Source organism: Myxine glutinosa, chromosome 2 (assembly GCF_964187855.1).
Source record: "Myxine glutinosa chromosome 2, kmMyxGlut1.1, whole genome shotgun sequence".
Taxonomy (NCBI): domain Eukaryota; kingdom Metazoa; phylum Chordata; class Myxini; order Myxiniformes; family Myxinidae; genus Myxine; species Myxine glutinosa.
Window position 1 is genome coordinate 105,105,375 of NC_136262.1, and position 20,293 is coordinate 105,125,667.

The 20,293-nt window shown below is 45.3% G+C and overlaps 1 protein-coding gene across 3 annotated transcripts in view; it reads left to right on the forward strand.

Moving 5' to 3' along the window:
• Positions 1–9,075, forward strand: part of LOC137421467 (putative 2-ketogluconate reductase) — a 32,038-nt gene extending 22,963 nt beyond the window's left edge. For all 3 annotated transcript variants that reach the window (XM_068107575.2, XM_068107574.2, XM_078771371.1), the window contains 3 exons: positions 1,253–1,431; positions 5,260–5,356; positions 8,814–9,075. In XM_068107575.2, coding sequence (XP_067963676.2) covers positions 1,253–1,431; positions 5,260–5,356; positions 8,814–8,967 — 430 coding nt within the window. In that variant the 3' untranslated portion in view covers positions 8,968–9,075. The remainder of the gene's footprint in view (positions 1–1,252; positions 1,432–5,259; positions 5,357–8,813) is intronic.
• The last annotated feature ends 11,218 nt before the right edge of the window (positions 9,076–20,293 follow it).

A 20,293-nucleotide genomic window follows, 5' to 3' on the forward strand; every position in this document is an offset into this window, starting at 1 on the left:
GCTTATGGGATGGCGCGTCGTCCGTCCGTAAACTCTTGCAACTTCCTCTCCGAAACTGATGATGGGATTGCGACCAAACTTGGCTCAAATGACATTTGGTATGTTGCAACTGAAGATTGTCCGCGGCATTAAAAAAAAATCGGAGCCTAAGGGGGTCTACCGGGGGTCAAAGTGGGTCGAGGCTTGTCATCCAGGTCTATGGAGGTCTACGGGGGGTTTGAGCCCCCCCCCCAAACTAGGTATTTGCTTTCTTCTCTGAAACTACACACACAATTTTGATGAAACTTGATCACAGCCTTCATCACCCATGATGCACCAAAGTTTGTTTAAGGCATTAGAAAAATCGGGGTCTGAAAAAAAGAGGGCCATCATAGTGATATAAATACGGTATTCTTCAATGAAACAAACTGAGTGCAGTCCAAATAAATGTTTGTGATAGACTAATTATAAATTATCTTTAAAAATCAGGCTTTATAGGAAATATAATCTTGAATAACCCCCTTTGACTTTTTATTTTTAGTGCAGATCAATGTTTTTGATATAGTTTATGTGCAGTTCTAATATGTTTGCCCATCTCCTGGTAAAAGGTTTGATTTTTTAACACCTCTACTGTACCATATGTAGAGTTTTAGTGAGTTTTAGTTAAAAAATCAAGAAAAATGAAAATAGCCTAAATAACATATTGTATATTTTTAAGAAAGAGGAGATTCAATGCTTTTGTTGGATACAAATTTTATGTCTGTATCTTAAAATTTGAGGAAGTTAGAGCAAAACAAATGATTTCAACAACGAGACAAAATTGTGCGTACATTACTGTGAAAACAAGGCATTTAACAATAAAGGACATGTCAATATTTTTTTCCCCATCCATATTTTTAATGCAGAGCACATACCCCTGAGCCATAAAAAAAAATAGGATGTGACAGGCCCCCTTTTCAAAATGGCCACTGGTCTAAGAGAGGCAAGTGTGCATACCTCTGGGTCATCCTGTCAGCCAAATCTTTAGGATTTCATGTACTGAATGATTTGTTCTCTTAATCTGAGACTTGATGCGTTTGTGCGACCATGAGGAATGGACTTCGGTGCTCACTGTATGTTGAAGGAGAATCTCTTGAGGATTTAATTTTTAGTTCTAAAATTTGAGAAGCGTCGATTGTGTGTAAATCTACTGTAAATTGGTTTTAACATGTCGGCTGTAACACTGCGCTGGATCTTTTATTGCTTCATAATTGCGGTTATATTGTTCCTTTAGGACATTGAAGGAGGAACAGGCGGTTGGGGCGACATTTTGTCCACACTTGCTTGACATGTTGGCACAGACAGACTTCCTGGTGGTGTGTGTGGATCTGAACAGTAGCAGCACCAAGATGATCGGGGAACAGGAATTCCGTGCCATGAAACCCAGCGCCACTATCGTCAATATATCTCGAGGTTTCACATCATCCCAAATGTTATCACCCTACCTAGTACCAATGATAAGTTTTATTCAAGTCACTTTACTGTCGGACCCCGCTATTCGCAGTTCCGCTATTCGCGTGTTCCGCATATTCACGGGTGATAAAATGCGACCTGTTTCTCTATTCGTGGAAAGGTGTCCCGCGAATTCGCGTTTTTTTTTTCCTATTCTCGGCCGTGTTCCACGAAATCACGGGTTTTTTTTCCTATTTACGGCCGTGGTCCAAGAATTTGCGGATTTTCGTCGACATTCATGGGTTTTGCCTCGCCATTCGCTGATTTTGCCTCGCCATCGGGGTTTGTTCTTCTATTCGCGGATTTTCATGACTCGGGAACCTATCCCCCATTTTTCCATTTAAACAATGCCCCACTATTCACGGTTTTGCAATTCGCGCATTTTCCAGGAACGTATCCCCCCGCGAACAGCAGGGTCCGAGGGTATTATGCATAACCTCCATTATCTTTAATGTACTTCATTCAGCACTTAACCAACTCTTTTATCCCAGCACAGTAACCTCTTGCAGAATGTCTTCCCTAAGCTCTTTTTTATTTTCATTTCATGGATTAGGTGGAAGTGACATTTATCTAAATCGAGTGAATATGATAGGTGAAGCAAAATATTCCAACTGGGTTCGAGTAGCAGGTGCGGCTCATGCAGACGGCACTTGAGGAGTTATTGGCCCGGCCCAGTCTCATTAACTCTCCCTCTCTGCTCATTTCCCACCTTTTATTATTTGCAATGAAAACCATCAAACTGTTGTATGCATTGGTCCATTATAGCTTACGTTGCAAGTTTAAAAGTCCTCAAAGTTTAATGATTGTTCATACATTACATTACTCATTAGTGCATAAGGCATACATCCATTTTTAACAGGTGGGATGGGTAAAAAGACAGTCAGAAACATGATTAAAAGACACAAAAATAGCAAAAGCCTTCTATGAAGTAAATTTAACTCTGACAGGATGGTGCAGAAGTAGTGGAATCACTTCTCGAGCCGACCTTTCATTTCTCAACCCGATTGTTGAAGTCGTGCTTTGCAAGAAGGGCGTTGCACCACAAACCACATCGTCCCTTGGAAGGATGTCAAGCTGGGTTACCCGTATGGTAATAATTATTGTTGTACATTAAAGATCTTGTGGTGTCTTTCAATAAGAGAGTAGGTGAGGTATTTTTGACAACCTGAGTTTTTTTTTCTGGAAACGTTCCGTTCAATGGAGAGTAGATGAATAACTTTTTTTTCTGGCAACACTCAACTGATTGTGTAACTGGGTCGGACGGCATCAGCTCATGTGTCCTAAAAAAACAGCTCTAATGCTCTTGCACAACCTTTTCTGCACTTTGCACCCTTTGATTTGCTCGAGCTCACTTTGCATCTGCTTGAAAATTAGCCAACATCACTGTATTACATAAAAGGTGCAAACACTGATCCCCTTAACCACAGACCTATTAGCTTACTTTCAATCATCAGCAAGGTCATGGAATCCATCATCACTGTTGATATGAAATCCTTCCTTTTCTCCAACAACCTCATTTCAGATCACCAATTTGGATTCAGACGAGGTCACACCTGGGTGCCCTTTCCCCCCATCCCTTCCTCCTCACCCCCAAGCAGCGGCGGGCAGCCCCTCTACTTGTATACAATATAATGTTGAATAAATGTTTGAGCTAACTGCAATCTGATTGGCTGTGAAAAAAAAACACACACACACACACACACACACACACACACTGATTTTATGAAAATGGCAGGACAGTCAATCAGACAGGTGTATGTTTGGTAGGGTAGAAACAGAAAGCACAAGTTACCTTTTTTCAGGATGTCTGACATCTTCGCGGTTTGTTACATGTTACATGTTACAGCCGACAACTCAAGTCAGAACAGCTGTATACACAAAGGCACAATAAGATATGTAGAGTAATCCACTGCACATCTGCAAACATTTCAATTACCCAGTTTCAGGAAACTCATGAAAGCACGAACCAAAAACGATAGTTGAAAACGAGGACGTAACGTTCATGTACGATGCGATTATTCCATCGAGCGTGAACACAGAAAACAAAGTATTGCAATAGTACTTAGTTACAATAAAAAGAAAAGACGGCGTTGCTAATTGAGGTGTCAGTACCCTGTGACTTTGGCCTAAACCTAAACAATGCGCAGAAATCAAGAAAATGACCAAATACCACGATCTCAAAAATAAAGTCAAAAGATTTTGGAAACCAAAGAGACTCGAAATTGTAACAGTCATAGTTGGAGCAACGCGAATGGTGAAGAATAACGTTAGAGATGTAAACAGTGAATACAATTTGCTAGCTATGCAAAACTACAGTAATCTACATATATAAAACCGAAAAACACGGTCATGAAGCTGTCCGCACGTGCGTCCGTGAAGCCGCCAAGCTGTGATTATATGTCAATTAATACTCACTGTTTAAACGCCGATTGCTTCCTGTCTATTAATTATGTACGTCTATTAACTGCACATTGTTGGAATATACCTTTCGACCCTTTAGACTGCTGAGATCCCATAGACCTATGAAGACCCCATGACCACCAAGACCCCAAAAGACCACGAAAGACCACAAAGACCCTGAAAATCCCAAAGACCCTTAAACACTCAAAATACCCAGAGGACCCAAAATTACTGGAAGACTCCAAAGACCCTAAAGACCCAAAATACCTTAAAGACCCAGAGGACCCAAAAGACCCAACATACTTGAAAGACCCTTAAAGACCAGAAGATTCAAAAGACCTCAAAACCCCCAAATATACAAAAGACCCCAAAGCCTCAAAAGACCCTGAAGACCCAAAATACCTCAAAGATCCAAAAGACCCCAAAGCCTCAAAAGACTCCAAAATACCCTGAAGACCCTTAAATACCCAAAAGGCCACAAAGACCCACAATACCTAAAAGACCCTGAAGACCCTAAGCCTAAAGTCCCAAAAGACCCTGAAGACCCAAAATACCTAAAAGAACCTTATTGACAACAACAACCCAAAAGCCCACAAATACTTCAAACACCCAAAATATCCTGAAGACCCTTAGAGATCAAAAAGACCACGCAGACCCAAAATACCCCAAAGATCCCAAAGACACAAAAGACCCAAAATACACTGAAGACCCTTAAAATCCCAGAAGACCCAAAAGACCCATAAGACCCTTGAGACCCACCAAACCCCAAGATCCTGAAGACTCCCCAAGATCCGTAAGACCACTTCTACCTTTAAGACCCTTTCAAGAATTTAGACACCTTTATATCCCTTTGCCCTTCCAACATTTGCATCCTTTATACACCCCTTAAGTCCCTTTTGACCCCTTAGACCATATCACCATTTAGACCCCTTACACCCTTCAGACCGATTAAACAGTTTGGACCCTTGACCATTTAGAGCTTTACACCACTTTTTTGATTGCAAATAAATTACAAATAAATAATATCACCAATATTACAAATAAATTTGTACAAAATAAATGTTTGTATTATGATTGGTGTAAATTATGACAACACAGCAACTCAAATTCAGTAAGGCCATTATCCTCAGTTTAAACAAGCCTGTGCCTCTGCAGCGACGTGTGGTGAGGCGAGAGTAGCGAGCCGAGACACGCGAGTTTTCAATAAATTGCTTGACAAACACCTCGAATTTTCCAGAGGCCAAAATGAATGATTATTATTTGCCAATTGATTTTAAAAATGAACAGATTTTCTATCAGAAGAGTATTGAAATGCTAACGTGACATCTGTTTATCACCATTACATACATCTTAATGATTTGTTCATATTCTTCTTGATATTTCAAACAGGCTTGGTAATTGATCAGGATGCCTTGGTGACTGCTTTGTCGGAGGGGTGGATTCGAGGAGCTGCTCTGGATGTCACTTACCCTGAACCTCTACCAAGGTGAACATCAGAGTGAATCGCATGTATTATTCCCCCTGATGACGACATGCTTCAAGTAGTTCCTAATTTGTGTTTTATGCATTTTTAGCTCACTTGGAACAAAAGTTGTTCAGGGAGGTATTAGCATCGTGCGGTATGTAAAGAAGTTAGGTCAGTAAAAAGTATGTAAAGTATTTAATATAAGTATGTAAGTATGTAAAAGTATGTAAAAGTATGTAAAGTATGTAAAAGTATGTAAAGTATGTAAAGTATGTAAAAGTATGTAAAGTATGTAAAGAAGTATGTAAAGTCAGTTAGGCTGTATGTAAAGACTCGGAACTTCTTCTCTGAAACTACACAAACAATTTTGATGAAACTTGACCACAGCCTTCATCATCCGTGATGTACCAGAGTTTGTTCACGGGATTAAAAAAAAAAAAAAAGATCAGGGACGAAGGGTATCTTCCGGGGCGTTTGCCCTCCAAAACAGGTATTTACTTTCTTCTCCATTACATATTTTGTGGGTCATCCACACCTACCAGTGGTTCCCTGGTTCTACCAGGTGAGCCCAGTGGCATTGCCCCTGTTCTTTTGGAGAGCAGGGATAATTCCATCCTGTCTTACTCAAACCCGTAATTATTATCTCACAATACTAATCAGAAATAAAATGGATATTATTTTAACGCGCTCTAAAAGACAATGAAGATATTGAAACGTGCACGGAAAGATAAAGGGAAAAACATGTTGTGGTTGTGATTATTTGAGATAATGTCATGTCTCCGTAATGTATGTATCATGTGAATGCACACACATGGGCCAAATATTAATGGAGTTATTTTAGCATATAGGGTGGATATTGTCTGGTTTTTATTATAATTGTTTTTTCCTCTTCCATCCCTCCTTATTTTATTATTATCCACCTCTACCCCTTCTCTCCGTCCCTCACCCCACTCCCCCTCATTTTCTGGTTCTTTCCTGCCAGAGACCCATGCCATCCCTGAGACAACTATAGTGAGTTCCTAGAACACGTTACTTCCGCTGAACCTCCTCCCAACTCCTTTCTGAGAAACTATCAATTTTGGAACGAATTTGAGAAACAGATATTTTGATCGAAGTTAGCTCTGTCACTGCATCACTAGGCGTCACCATTTTTGTCTGAATCTCGCTGTTACTCCGCCCTCAAAGCGCACAACAAATTTGATCGAGCGGGACGGTGTAAAATTTTGCCCAAGTACGATTAAACTGAAGGGCTTGGGGAATACAAATAAAGCGCTTTGTGTTCTACAGTGTTCAAATACGGTATATAATTCAATAGAAAACAAGACCGAAAGTCTAACAGCGGCGTAGCCGGGCTTGTAAAATATTATAAACTACAAACACATATGATTAGCTTTTTAAACAGTCGCTAATGCTGTTTATAACATTAAACAAAGAAATTTGATGGAATCCAGACATCTGTGAGGTAAGTTTTACTTACAGAACTGAGGGAAGATCTACTGTAATCTATACCCCACAAGAGTTGTGTACATACCGTTTTGTTGGAAGAGACGGAACGCCGATGTTTTCGATATTTGATGGTCATTTTAACAATCTGTTTGTTTTTATTTCATACTGAAAGAAAAACTTAAAGGTAGAGCATGGCGATTGTGATATATGACAGGTTCGACGATATGTTCGGCATGAACGGCATATAAATCAAAATGGCGGTGCGTGGAGAGTCAGAAGCCACACCGCCGTAATGATGTCAGCCGTAATCACATCACCCTGTCATGTGACCAGATCCTCAGCTCTGATTGGTATACGTTTGAGGGGACATGCATACATACATACATACTGTTATGTCGGTGGGTAGGGCATATATAGATTTAGGTAGATCTGGATAGGCATCATGCTCCAGTTGTCGTAGGGAGCTAGAACCATCTCGATGTAAATAAGAAGAGGACCTGTTTAGACCGGATGTTGGATAAGTTGGGTATGTGTCTCTGCCATGAGGAGGCGGGGCTTGTTAACTAGCGTAGGGATTATGTTAATTCAATTGTGTCTCGTTCCCTCTGCGAACATCCCGGTGTCCCTTATAGCAATACATCCCATAGACATTAGCTAGGCCCAACAGCGCACCACATTCATTAATTCCCCCGCCGCCACAAGACTTACAGGAAGAACAGGCAGGAAGCCAGTTCGGGGCACCGCCGATGAGGCCGCAGTCAGCCACATCACCAGCTGCCATAGCAGGCAAACATCGTGCAAGGCAGGCTGAGGCCACGCCCACCTCACGATAGATTGACAACGAGGGTTTGGTGGGCGGATCGCACGACTGGTGGGTGGGGACTCATAAATTGAAAAGAGGCCCGGATGACATGAGAGCGGCTGGACAAGAGACTTGGAGCGGCGGACATTTTGTCTCTTTGGTCCGGACTTTGGTGGTGAACGGTTGTGTGCCGACATTTTCTCTCACTTGTTCTGGATGTGAAAGCAAGTGGTCGGAGATCGACATTTGCGCTCTTCCCTTTGTCCTTCTCGCTTTGGTTTCATTCCTGCCAGGACCTCCCTTCTGCCCTTGCCTTTCAATTTTTCCTTTCAACACAACCCTCCCCCGCCCCACATCCCAGGTCCTCAACCCTTCCTCCTTCCCCACCCCACATCTCTCAAAACCTCAACCCTCGCCCCTCAACATCCCACCCCCCACATCTCTCAAAACCTCAACCCTCCCCCACCCCACATCCCAAGTCCTCAACCCTCCCTCCCCACCCTACATCTCTCAAATCCTCAACCCCTCCTCCCTCAACCCCCTCTTCCCACATCTCTCAAAACCTCAACCCTTGCCCCTCAACCCCCCACCCCACATCTCTCAAAACCTCAACCCTTCCCCCCTCAACATCCTCTCCCTCACATCTCTCAAAACCTCAACCCTTCCCCCCTCAAGCCCCTCTCCCCCACATCTCTCAAAACTTCAAACATTCCCCCCTCAACACCCTCTCCCTCACATCTCTCAAAACCTCAACCCTTCCCCCTCAACCTCCTCACCCCCGCATCTCTCCGAACCTTAACCCCTAATCCCCTCAACCCCTCCCCCACATCCCTCAATCCCCCCTCCCCCACATCTCTCAAAACCTCAACCCCTCCCCCCTCAACCCCCTCTTCCCACATCTCTCAAAACCTCAACCCTTGCCCCTCAACCCCCCACCCCACTTCTCTCAAAACCTCAACCCTTACCCCCTCAACATCCTCTCCCTCACATCTCTCAAAACCTCAACCCTTCCCCCTCAACCTCCTCACCCCCGCATCTCTCCGAACCTTAACGCCTAATCCCCTCAACCCCTCCCCCATATCCCTCCTCCCCACATCTCTCAAAGCCTCAACCCTTCGCCCCTAAATCCCCCCCTCTCCCCACATCTCTCAAAACCTCAACCCTCCCTTCCCCACACACGACATGAAATGTATTTTGAACACAGAATGTTTTTTTTTTTTTATCCCGTAGAGATCATCCCCTGTTGCGTTTAAATAACGTCATCATCACACCGCACTTTGGTAAAGGCGACACCAGCACCTTCAAAAGGATAGTGGACGCTGCATTGGAGAACACCCTTGCTGGTGTGGAGGACCACCCGTTTCCTCATTGCAACAACGACTGAAACTGTGGTTCAAGTTAGATAAATTTGTGTTGATCTTTCTGCATCGTAAGTTTTGTGATTGGGTGTGTATCTGGAACTTGAATCCAAATAAAACAATTGCCTCACTCAGACTGTTCCACCTCACTCTTCCCTCTAAAGTTTAAAGTTGGAAGTACAACACCACCTCAGGTCATCCTCAATCCATACCTGTGATCTTTTCTATCCCGCTTCACCAGCTGAAATGAGTGGAGATTTTGTATCCCAAATTTTTTTCCTATATTTAGTAAGGCCCATGGAGGAGCTCGGACTTACATACAAGATGTGTGACATGGACATCAGCATACTTTACATGGATTACAACATTAGTAGTCAATGGACCAATCACCATCATAAAAGGAATTTGGACCTGATATCAAGGAGCTACCATATTGTTACGGAAACGGAGAGGGCTTCCCTCGTTGCCCTGCGGAGATCAACCCACCGTTCCTTCTACTAACCACTCTCCGTTCCTGGTCGTCCCAACGCTCTCTCCCGCCCACAGCGCCGCCAGGGTATTCGGGCCAGAAAGTCGGAATGGGCCTTCCCGGGACCTGAGTGCAACGCTCGGTCGTGAGACAGGGAAGAGACGGCCGTTCGAGCTACGGTTTTAGGTTACCGAGCGGGTTTAGTAACCCGTAGTTCGAACCATTAACAAGCTACACCCGATTATAACGTTGGCCAAATCGCGCTATGCTAAATCAATGATAGAAAAGACACGACGACTGGGAAAGATGAAACAACGCAAGGGTGTACAGTTCTCAAGACCTCCGGAGGAGGGTGTAATTACAGTGGTGGAGAAAAGGGGTAGATTACAAGGTAGAGTGAGGTAAAGAACACAGAAGAGATGGGCACTTAAATACAGGCTTATTTAACCCAGACAGACCACGGACAACCGGACAAGGCAGACTCACACAGGGGTTGATGGCAGGAATGGACAGGTAGATCGATGGCACAAGGTGCACCTTGGCTCAGGGACAGGATAAAGCACAGTCCAAAGATGCAGGGAGGTCTCACTGACGGCAGAGGTTTCACCGCGCTCGGAGGGTACGTCTTTCTTGCTTCAAGCTCAGCGCGCATCTGACGTCACCTCTCTCTCTACTGCGCATGCTCAACGGGGAGTGACACGCCCTCGGCTGGTTGGTTCCGCCCCAACTGGGGCCGGTCCGCCGCTTCCATTGGGTGCGGGGGTTACCGGGCTCCGCCCTTGATGAGGAGCCGACAGGGAGCCATGTTCTGCCCCTGTTTGGTAACCCCGTCGAGCACATGTCCGATGGCGGCTCGTTGGGAAGGCCTGGTGTCCTTCCACCACTCCTACCAACCAAGCCGGAGTGAGGACGCGCACTCCCTGCGCTCGTTGTTGTTGTTGTTGTTGTTGTTGTTGTTGCTACTGAAGAGAACTGTGAGGAAGAGCTGCGGGGAGGTATTGGGAGGTCCTAAACTTCCTAACGGTGCCATACAATCACATTCTGGTGCAACGAAGGGTCAGAATTAATGGAAACGAATCCTTAACTGACATAGACTAAGAATAACTAGCAAGATGTCCTATAGTTGTCTACATGAGATGCGGTGGACCTGGATGCGACATTTAATGGGGGAAATAGGGGGAGGTCGGGTCTACAGAGTGTTGTTTACAGAAAATGGGACTAGGGAATGGGGGATTGGGGAGAGTTGGGAAGTATTGAGGAAATAGGGGAATATTTACAAGCGGATATGGATGGATGCAAATCCCATATCCGCAACACTATTATATAGAGGGGTAAGTGGAATCGGTGTAAATCATGGAGGAGGAGGTTCAGACAGCATTTATAAAAAGTGGATGAAGAAAGGAAGAGTGCTGCCAGGCATTGATGAGGTGAATACAGAGATGCCAATTGCAGCGGGAGAAGTCGGAGTCATTTGGATGAAGAGGATGTAGATTATATGTGTGAGAGAGGGTTACATTCCAGAGGATTGAAATCATGGCTAATTGTGCCAATATGGAAGAGGAATGGGATGTACAGGATAACACTCCTAACTCGTGTCATGAAAGTACTGGAGAGGATTCTGGATGGGAGGAATAAGGAAGAGTGTGGAGAGGGAGGGAGATAGGCGAAGAGCAAAAATATTTTTACCCTTTATACATCTTTTTTGAGGGTTGAGGTTTTGAGAGATGTGGTGGAGAGGGTTGAGATTTTGAGAGATGTGGAGGAGAGGGGGTTTAAAAAGGGTAGGAGAATGACAGATGGGATGTTCGCACTGAAACAGCTGGTGGAGAAGAGGTTGGACATGTAAAGTGAAACAGCAATCGGATTTGTCGATCTTGAGAAGGCCTATGACACTGTCCCAATAAAGATGATGATGGAGACACCAAGATAGATGGGAGTGCCGGAAATAGAAGTTAGGCTGGTAGTACAAGAGAACGAAGGGAAGAGTTTTGGTTGGTCCTAAGATGTCAGAGGAGTTGAGTGTGGACATTGGTTTGAGACAGGGAAGTGCTCTCAACCAATGAGTCCAGAGAAGACAAAGGTAATGTGGATCAAGGAAAGTGGCAAACATAAAAATATCATGGAAATTGAAAAGGAAAGTTCTGGTGACTTTTGTAATTCTGACCTACACTTATGGTCTCAGAACGGTGGCATTGACAGAGAGACAATAACAGAGGCTGCAGATTTGCGAGAACAACTAGGTCAGGAGGATTGCGGGAATGAGGAGGGTGGATAGAAGGAGGATGGATGAACTGAGGGAGGACATTGGTGTGCAAAAAAGCTGGACGTGGAAATTGGTAAGAGGACAACTGAAGGGAGCTGGACAATTGGTGCGATGGAAGAAGAGAGAACGGCAAAGAGAGCGGATAAGTTGAGGGAGTGAGATAGGAGGAAAAGAGGTAGATTGCGGCTGAGTTGGGAAGATTGTGTAAGGATATCAACAATGTTGGGGTGGTTGGGATGGTTGGAGAGTGGAGAGAGTTGTCTGAGGACAGAGGAGTATCGTGTTCAAAGCAGGGCAGAACATTGGACCTCACCCATTATAAAGGATAGAGAAGAAGAACAAGATCCTATACTTTAATTGGGCAAGAATTCAGACGAAAACTTCTTGCTTCTTCTTCTTTAACAACAACAACAACAACAACAACAACAACATGCATTTTAAGGCCATTTTCCCTGTTAGAGCGGGGGTTAGCCTTGCGGTCCCCATGACAATCTTCTCCATTTTGCCCTTCTTCTTCTTTAACGGGCACAATTATTCACATGTTCTTGTAGAGTTGGCCGAAGGAAGTTTGGTCTAAGTCTTTCACGACCCGGGTGGCGAGGCCTGACATTCGACGAAGGATGGTCAGGAATTTTGAATTGGACGGCATGTATGTATGTACCGGCAGATGGGACCTAAACATTCACTTCCTAAAATGCCAACATTTTGTGTGATGATGTTCGCAATTCTGAGCAAGTTATACACGAAAGGACATCAAATTATTATCCATAAAACCAAGATGGCAGCCAACAGTCACATGTGCTGTGGAACAGAGTTGAATCAAATCATTAAAATCCTTGTCAAGAAGAAAATGGAATTGAAATTATTGTGTTTTGGTAAAGGTGAAGTGTTGTATGCTTTATGCAAATGAATTGAATTGCATTATCAATATGGAAAGAGTCAAATGAACAAAGAAATGTTTTGTGATCAGATTCTTCCAGAATGACGGTGTATGCCTTAGGGAATTGGATTACCAAATTTGTGGTTTGAGTATTGTGGTGATGTTTAGATTAATGGTTAATATAAACAAAAAGAAAAAATGAGGGATTGTGGAATTATAAAAATATATGTGCTCATATATTTTTAAGGACAGAATGTGAGTTCCGTGTGTAAACCAGTATGTGGCGAAATGAAACCAGACCATAAGGTGGTCCATCTCTTGCCTATGAAAGGTGAAAATACCAAAGGTGAAAATAATCCTTGCAAGACGTTAAAACCAGAATGGCAGACCCTTACAAAAATGTCCTGTGGTATTCCTGTGGCATTCCTGTGGTATTGCCAATTACCACACGAATTATCACAAGAATTTGAAAAAGGTCTCGGTATGACAGGAATACCACACGATTTCCTGTGGTAAATTACTACAGGAAACGAATTTCCTGTGGTATTGCTAATTACCACATGAGGTACAACAAGATTTTGAAACAGATGTCGGTATGACAGGAATACCACACAAGTGCCTGTGGTAAATTACTACAGGAAACGAATGTCCTGCGGTATTCTTAATTACCACAAGATTCTGAAACACTTCTCCTGTATGATGGAATACCACACAATTTACTGTGGTAAATTACCACAGCAGTTAATATTGTGTGGTATTTCTGTGGTACCTTTTTAAAAGAATTACTTCAATATTTAGACAATCTCTTTTTGTACCACAGCAAACTGCATGGTTCTTGGAAGTCACCATAGCCCGATAGGTGCGGAAGTCAGTTTGACAGGAACATTTCACAGCTTCTTGTGATCAAACATGTTTTTACTTATGTATAACTTATTTAAATAGTTTATTTCAATAGTTATAATTCCATTTAGATATTAAAAAATACATTTGATGAGCCCATCTTCATGTTAATGTCACAGCCCCAAATGAAATAATCACACTTAAAGGAACACATGTATCACAGGTAATTGCAACGATATATTTAATTGAAATTGCACAGGTATGCATATAAAAAATAAATACTGGTTTCAAAATGTCTCTCACCATCATAACAGTTAAAACAGCACAAACTTTGACCAGTAAGAAAAACAAACCAACATGATCAGCATGAATTGCAAGTAATTAACATCTTGAACATATAAACAGAAAATGCATCGTTATATGCAATGTTTTCTGAAAATTTATTTCCTATAAGGAATATTAAAATGTCATATCTTTTCAAATATGCCTGTAAAATAATGTTGATGGATTATTACTAACGTTGGAACAAACTGGCATTAAAACCAAATACCTGAATCATTAATGTATTTCAAGTGTGTATTTCAATCATTAGTGCATGCAGGTCGAGTGTGCATACATGCGTACGATCGAGGTTGATGATGAGACGAGTACGTAGGAGTTGGTGAAAATATGATCGAGTTGGCCATTGATCTGCATTATACCGCAATGGCAATGTATGATGTGTTGTGTAAGTGTATGTTGTGTATGATGTGTTGTGTGTTGTGTTGTGTATGATGTGTATGATGTGCACCTCTGCCTGTCACGCATGCGCAATTTTCAACATTTGAAAATAATAATCTTTCCCTTGAAATGTATACTTTTTAAAACGTATATTTTACCATAGATGTTGCTGTATAATCAAAAGTCAACTATTCCGTCACATTATATCTATAAAACATGTTAAACTCGATCTAATACAGGCCTAATCATATAATGCTATTTATAATATTGTTACGGACCGCGGATAAGATGTTGTTTTGCCGAGCGGATGGCACCACGGCCCTAACAGTTACCCTGACTAACCCGATTCCTGAACGTTGGCCGAATCGCGCCACAGATATTCAATGGGGAAAAGACTAAAGCGAAGGATGTGAAGAAGAAGAAAGACAAAGGGTAAGGAATACAAATATAATTTATTTACTATTTACAGGCCCAAAAAAAACCAAGGAGAAAGAAAGATAATAAAATAATATACAGAAGAAATCAGAGACACAGTGCAATGCTAGCTTACCTACAGTCTTAATTAATACCCTGGGACAGAACAAACAAAAGACAGACTCACGCGGGGAATGATGACAGGAATGGCAGGAGGTGGATGGCTGGAGGGGGAGGAAGGTCCAGCTGGAACCGCAGCATGGTCGGGTCGGGGATGAGCAGCCGCCGCCCTCTCTCGATCGGCGCGTTTAGCAGCCACCGTTCCTCTTTCGATCGGCGCGTTTAGCAGCCGCCGTTCCTCTCTCGATCGGCGCGTTTAGCAGCCGCCGTTCCTTCGCGGCCCTGCTCAAAACTGCCGTCAAGGCCCCGAAGCTGCTGGGGCTGAAGCTGCTGTGGCTGAAGCTGCGGTGGCTGAAACTGCTGTGGCTGAAGCTGCGGTGGCTGAAACTGCTGTGGCTGAAGCTGCGGTGGCTGAAGCTGCGGTGGCTGAAGCTGCTCTTTCAGGGATCCCTTACTCAACTCTCCTGGGGCGTCGGGGCCGCGGGTTATATAGGCCACACCCTCGAACCCTCGCGAACCTCCCCGAGCGTTCTCTCTCCGCCCTCTCAAGCCAAACCCCTTGTACTTGGTTGGTTGTTCGGGGCTGGCTCACTCCTCCCCTCTATGACGATGGGCGGGCACGCCCTTCTTCCCCGAGCTGACCACGCTTAATGGCGGCAATTGTAGTTGGCAATGCGAATGGCAATGACGCAGTTGGAAATGGAGGTTTTGGGAATGGGAATGAAAGGGAATCTATCTTATTTCACTTGGTGCAATGGAGTATTTCAATTAATGTAAGACACAGCCTTACACTAATACACATAATAAGGATATAACTGTCAAAAAAGAAATATCGTGTCCTGCATGTATGTTTTATGGACTAACTACGGGAACGCCCTTTGACCTTTATACAACCACAAACGGAGGGAGGAGGGCGATATTTTAACAACAACCTTTTACAACAACTATAAAAAAAAAAAAAACATTCTCATATCCACAACACTGCACCCTCCTCCCCTTAGGCACATCCCGGGCCTATAACTTTTACCTTAGTGTGGCACGTAGGTGTAGTTCCCTCTACTTTTAACCTGACCCTGAGTGTGACAGTTTTAAAACACCAATAAATATGTCCCGCTGCTCCATTGCACCCTACCTAACAGACTCATGCCTACAGCTAACCGAATTGCGGAATTGTCTTCAAACTATACATTGATGGTGGGGAGCATTATTTACAATGACGTTACTTTATTTACAAAACGTAACCCAGGACCTGTGATTGTTCTTTCTGGGGGGGGGGGGGGGGGGGGGGGAGACAGTCTGCTCTGCATCAATGCAAAATGAAAGCACCCAAAAACGCACCAAAACACCCTCAAGCACCAATCGGTGCACAGTCATCACTGTTCAATAAAATAAAAACAACAAACAAACCCCAAACCCTGCTGGTGGTCTTTTGCTCTTCGGCTCCCTCTGCTGGCTATTACTATCTCCCAGGTGTTGTCATCTTCTTTGCTGGCGGCCTATTTGCAATAAAACTTGCACAAAACGTGTCCATTTTTATTTTATTTATGGCCCACAGGGCCGACTAGTGTGGTTCACCTGTGGGGCATAGGTGCCCTGTGACCAAGGTCCGCCAGCAAGATCTCGGGCCTTCATGGCCGGTTCCAGCAGAGGGGCCATGCCCCAACCCATGGGGTCCATAAGTGGTGCTCAGCCACAGACATGTGGTCCATAATGTGGTGCATCGATGCAGACAGCTGGTTCTGGGAGTTCCGGGCGCACAATGGCGGACTCACGCACGCTCCCCTCGGCGCCCAGTGGTGCACAGTCCTCATGTGGGAGACAAAAGGGGCGAAAAGACAGATGAGCGAGGGGTAAGGTCACAAGGGTACACATCAAACAAGGCAATGCAAGGCGAAGTGCGTACAGAGAGCGAAGTGAGAAAGCTCGTCCCTACCGTACGTCACCCCCCCTGTCACCTACACTACCCTTGCCCTTACCCCATATGTACAACAATCTACACATTTACAAATTCGTCGCTAATGTCACGTCTTCCCCATATTTCCCCTATACCGAATTCGTCACCACAATCCCTCTAACCAAAATTTGCCATCACCCAATTCATCATCAATCCTCATAAGGAGGGAGAGATGGAACATCAGCACAATGTCACACCCATGTCATGATGCGTCTCACATTCCAAACATCTGCACAATAAAAATAATAAAACATGGCATGGTGCGGAGTTACGTCACCTCAAGTGAGTGGATGTAGATGGTGCGAGGAGATTCTTCATCCTAACTATCCTCTAAATGACATTAACACACTTTACACTACCCGGGGTCTTTCCCTGCCAATCCATTGGCCAACTTACACTATGGGTTCTAAAAACCAATTCCCATTGACCAAACTGTGGTGCTTCTCAATTTGGGGTCTCACTCCCCCGATGCAACTCCCTGTGCCCTTGCACAATTTCCGGGCTGGGTCGTGCAGCTCTCCCAGCAGGTCTACCCACCTGCACACCTCCACCACTGCAGTTGCCACCCGAGCTTACCTAGCTCCTTGACCTAACCTATCTAATTGGGGAAGCCCCCTCCTGGCTCTGTCAGCCCTCAGTGCCTTCTGGCACTGGGCTACCCGGGTCCATCCTCTGGATCCTCGGGCCCCATCCACAACAACGCTACCGGCTCCCAGAGCCCACCTGCGGCCTCACCTGGCCGACATCCTCACAGTGGTGGAGTACCCATTCAACTACACACACTAACAGGCTACACGCCCAGCCATTTCCACAACACTAATGCACCCATCCAAATACCATTCTTTCACCACGCACCACAGATGCCAATATCCAACCACAATTTACCTATACCTTCTACCTAACACTTACACTACCCTCCCCGGGTATTCGTGATGGGGGTCCATCCTCCTTTCCCCCATCCACACCTTCGCACCATCCACTCCACTCCACAGTTTCCACCATACTCACTCCACGACCATCCATTCCAATACTCCATATATTCCACACTCCATGTCTTCCACACAACCATTCTCCATACACCTGTCGTTGCACACCTGTGCAATCACACCTGGTGCCACCTGCACCCTCCTTCCTTCCTGGACCATTTGGTCAGCACCACTCACATCACTATCACTCACTCAAACACTGCTCCATCCACCTGTTCAGGTGCACACCTGTGCAATCACACTACAACTCACACTCATTTCAGTTACTCATACCCTGCTCAATACACTTTCGATCCTCACACACATGGCATCATCTCATCTAACTACTCCCCTCTGGAACTTGCGCTTCCCAGTCGTCCCTTTAAACTATTGCGCTCCCTTGTCATTATCATCCAAACTAATCTACCTGCGTCCCCACTACAGGTATCATTGTCACTACCTAATCTTACCGTTACCTAAGGTCATCTTCTCTAGATCCCTATCATTATATCCTAACCCTCCCGGGCGAGTTTTCACTGCCATAAACCCCATAAAACTAGTGCTCCTTTGCCCCCGCTGTGAGAGATGGCAAAGTTGCCATCCCACCACATCGGGTATCTCTCACTACCAATTTTGCACACCAAATTCCAGCCAATCAAAAATTTGCCAATCACTACCAATCATCTGCCAATCATCACTCTGCCAATCCTTTGCCAATCATCAAATTTTGCTTTTTCTAATTTCGGGTCCAAAACACTATCCTCGTCACACGTCTACTCACTTGAGCCTCTCGGTGCGCCAATTCATTTCCAAAGCTCTGCTTCGTAAAGCCGAGCAATGAATGCGGTTTGCTTGGTGCCGGCGGCTGGATGCGTCTGACACTCGGTGCAGGGAAGAACGCTTACCCGGGCCGAGAGCCCACGCACCACCTCGGCACGGAGCCGTCCAATGGCCCAATCTCGACCTGCCGGAACGCCTCAACAAAAAGGGGTCGCCATGACGACCCTTCCTATCGGGCTGCCCGCTCCGCCTAGTGGAGCACGGACGCGGCCGTTCAAAGCGCGGCCCGGCGTGGATCTCGCACGGCGGTTCTTTCGAAACCGCCGCGGATCCCCGCGGCACGCAAAGCTGCCCCGGCGCGCACCGAAGGCCCGATTCGGCTAAACGTCGCTCTAACCGCTAACCCGGTTAGCGTCGATGCTCCATTCGCATGCTTACACCCCGCAGCCCATTCCTTGCTCATACATCCAGCTGTCTCCATGCTCTTTGTCATTGCACCTTCCCTGACACACCCAGGTACACTCAATCCGCTTACAGACTTTGTCACACACCTGACCACCGCACACCTTTGCACACACTCATCGTTCACACACCTCACCAACACGCCTCTTCGCGCTCCCTCCTCGGTCACCTCCTCTGTGACAACCACAGGTGTGCTCTCACTTGCACACCCAATCACGTGCCTCACGACCAATTCCAGTGTGCATTCCCACACACGCTCTACCATTCCAGGTGTGCATCCTTCCATTCCAGGTGTACATCCTCTCTCACCTGCCACCACCAACTCACGCTCCGTGTCACTCTTACCACTTTCACCACCACTCTTGACAGTGCACTCTTTCCCCATGCACCCGTCCGCTACACACCTTTCTCGCGCATCCTCTTGCGCACACTCTCCCGTTACATCCTCTGTAACACTCACCACAGGCGTGCATTCTCCCTTACTCTTGACAGCACACTCACTCCTTGGCGCGCACTTTTTCCTCACACACCCCAGAGTCGGACATTCTCGCACACCTCCTCTCTCGTACTCCGTACCTGTCGCACACTTCACCAACGGCCTCTCACGAACACCCGGATCCAAATCAACCCCCAAGCCGACTGAAGCTTCCCTCACATCATATACATTTCCGAATATATCGCCACTCACCTTGGCACCACGTCTCCGCACCTCCTTCGCCACCTGCAAACTCTTTATTTGGTCAGCGAGCACACCATCACGATTTGAGCACCGACCTTGTACATATTCCATCACTTCCTCCCTTATCTCCTTTTTAGTTTCCCTCTGTCTCTTCTTAATTTCACTCACCCCTTCTTCCACCTCCTTTAACTTTTGCTTCACCTCTTTTATTTCCTGGTGCGTCCCCTCTATCTCTTCCTCTAACGCCACCTTAACCGTTTCTATGTGCGTCCTCACCTCCCGGTCCTTTGTCTCCATTACTTCTGTCACCTCGTCCAACCTCGTTGTCAGTCCCTCACGTACCATCTGACATTCCTTCTGTGTCGCTATTAATTCGTTCTTAATGTCTTTTTGTGTCGCCTTTAACCCTCCTAGTACCGCAGTGTTCCTTTGTACCTGCTCCACTAACTCCGTCTGTCCCGCCGTCAGCTGTTCCACCTCCTGCGTCAGGTCCTCTATGCCCCCCTGTAACCTAGCCATATTATTCCTCACCTCTTTCTCCATACGCTTCTCACCTCGCTTTACCTCCTCGCGTACCCCCGAGACCTCCTCGCTTACAACTCGTCGTATCTTCTCCTTCATCTCCTCCATCTCTTTTGTAGATGCCACCCTCATCTGTCCCAATTCATCCCTCTGAGCATCCAATTTACCTTCTAACCCGATTTTCACCTCCTCTATCTGGTTCCCCATCCGTTTGATTTCCCGGGCGGATTGCTCCCCTATTTCCCTCAATTTGTTTTCCATCTTGTTTTCTAACCCATCTAACC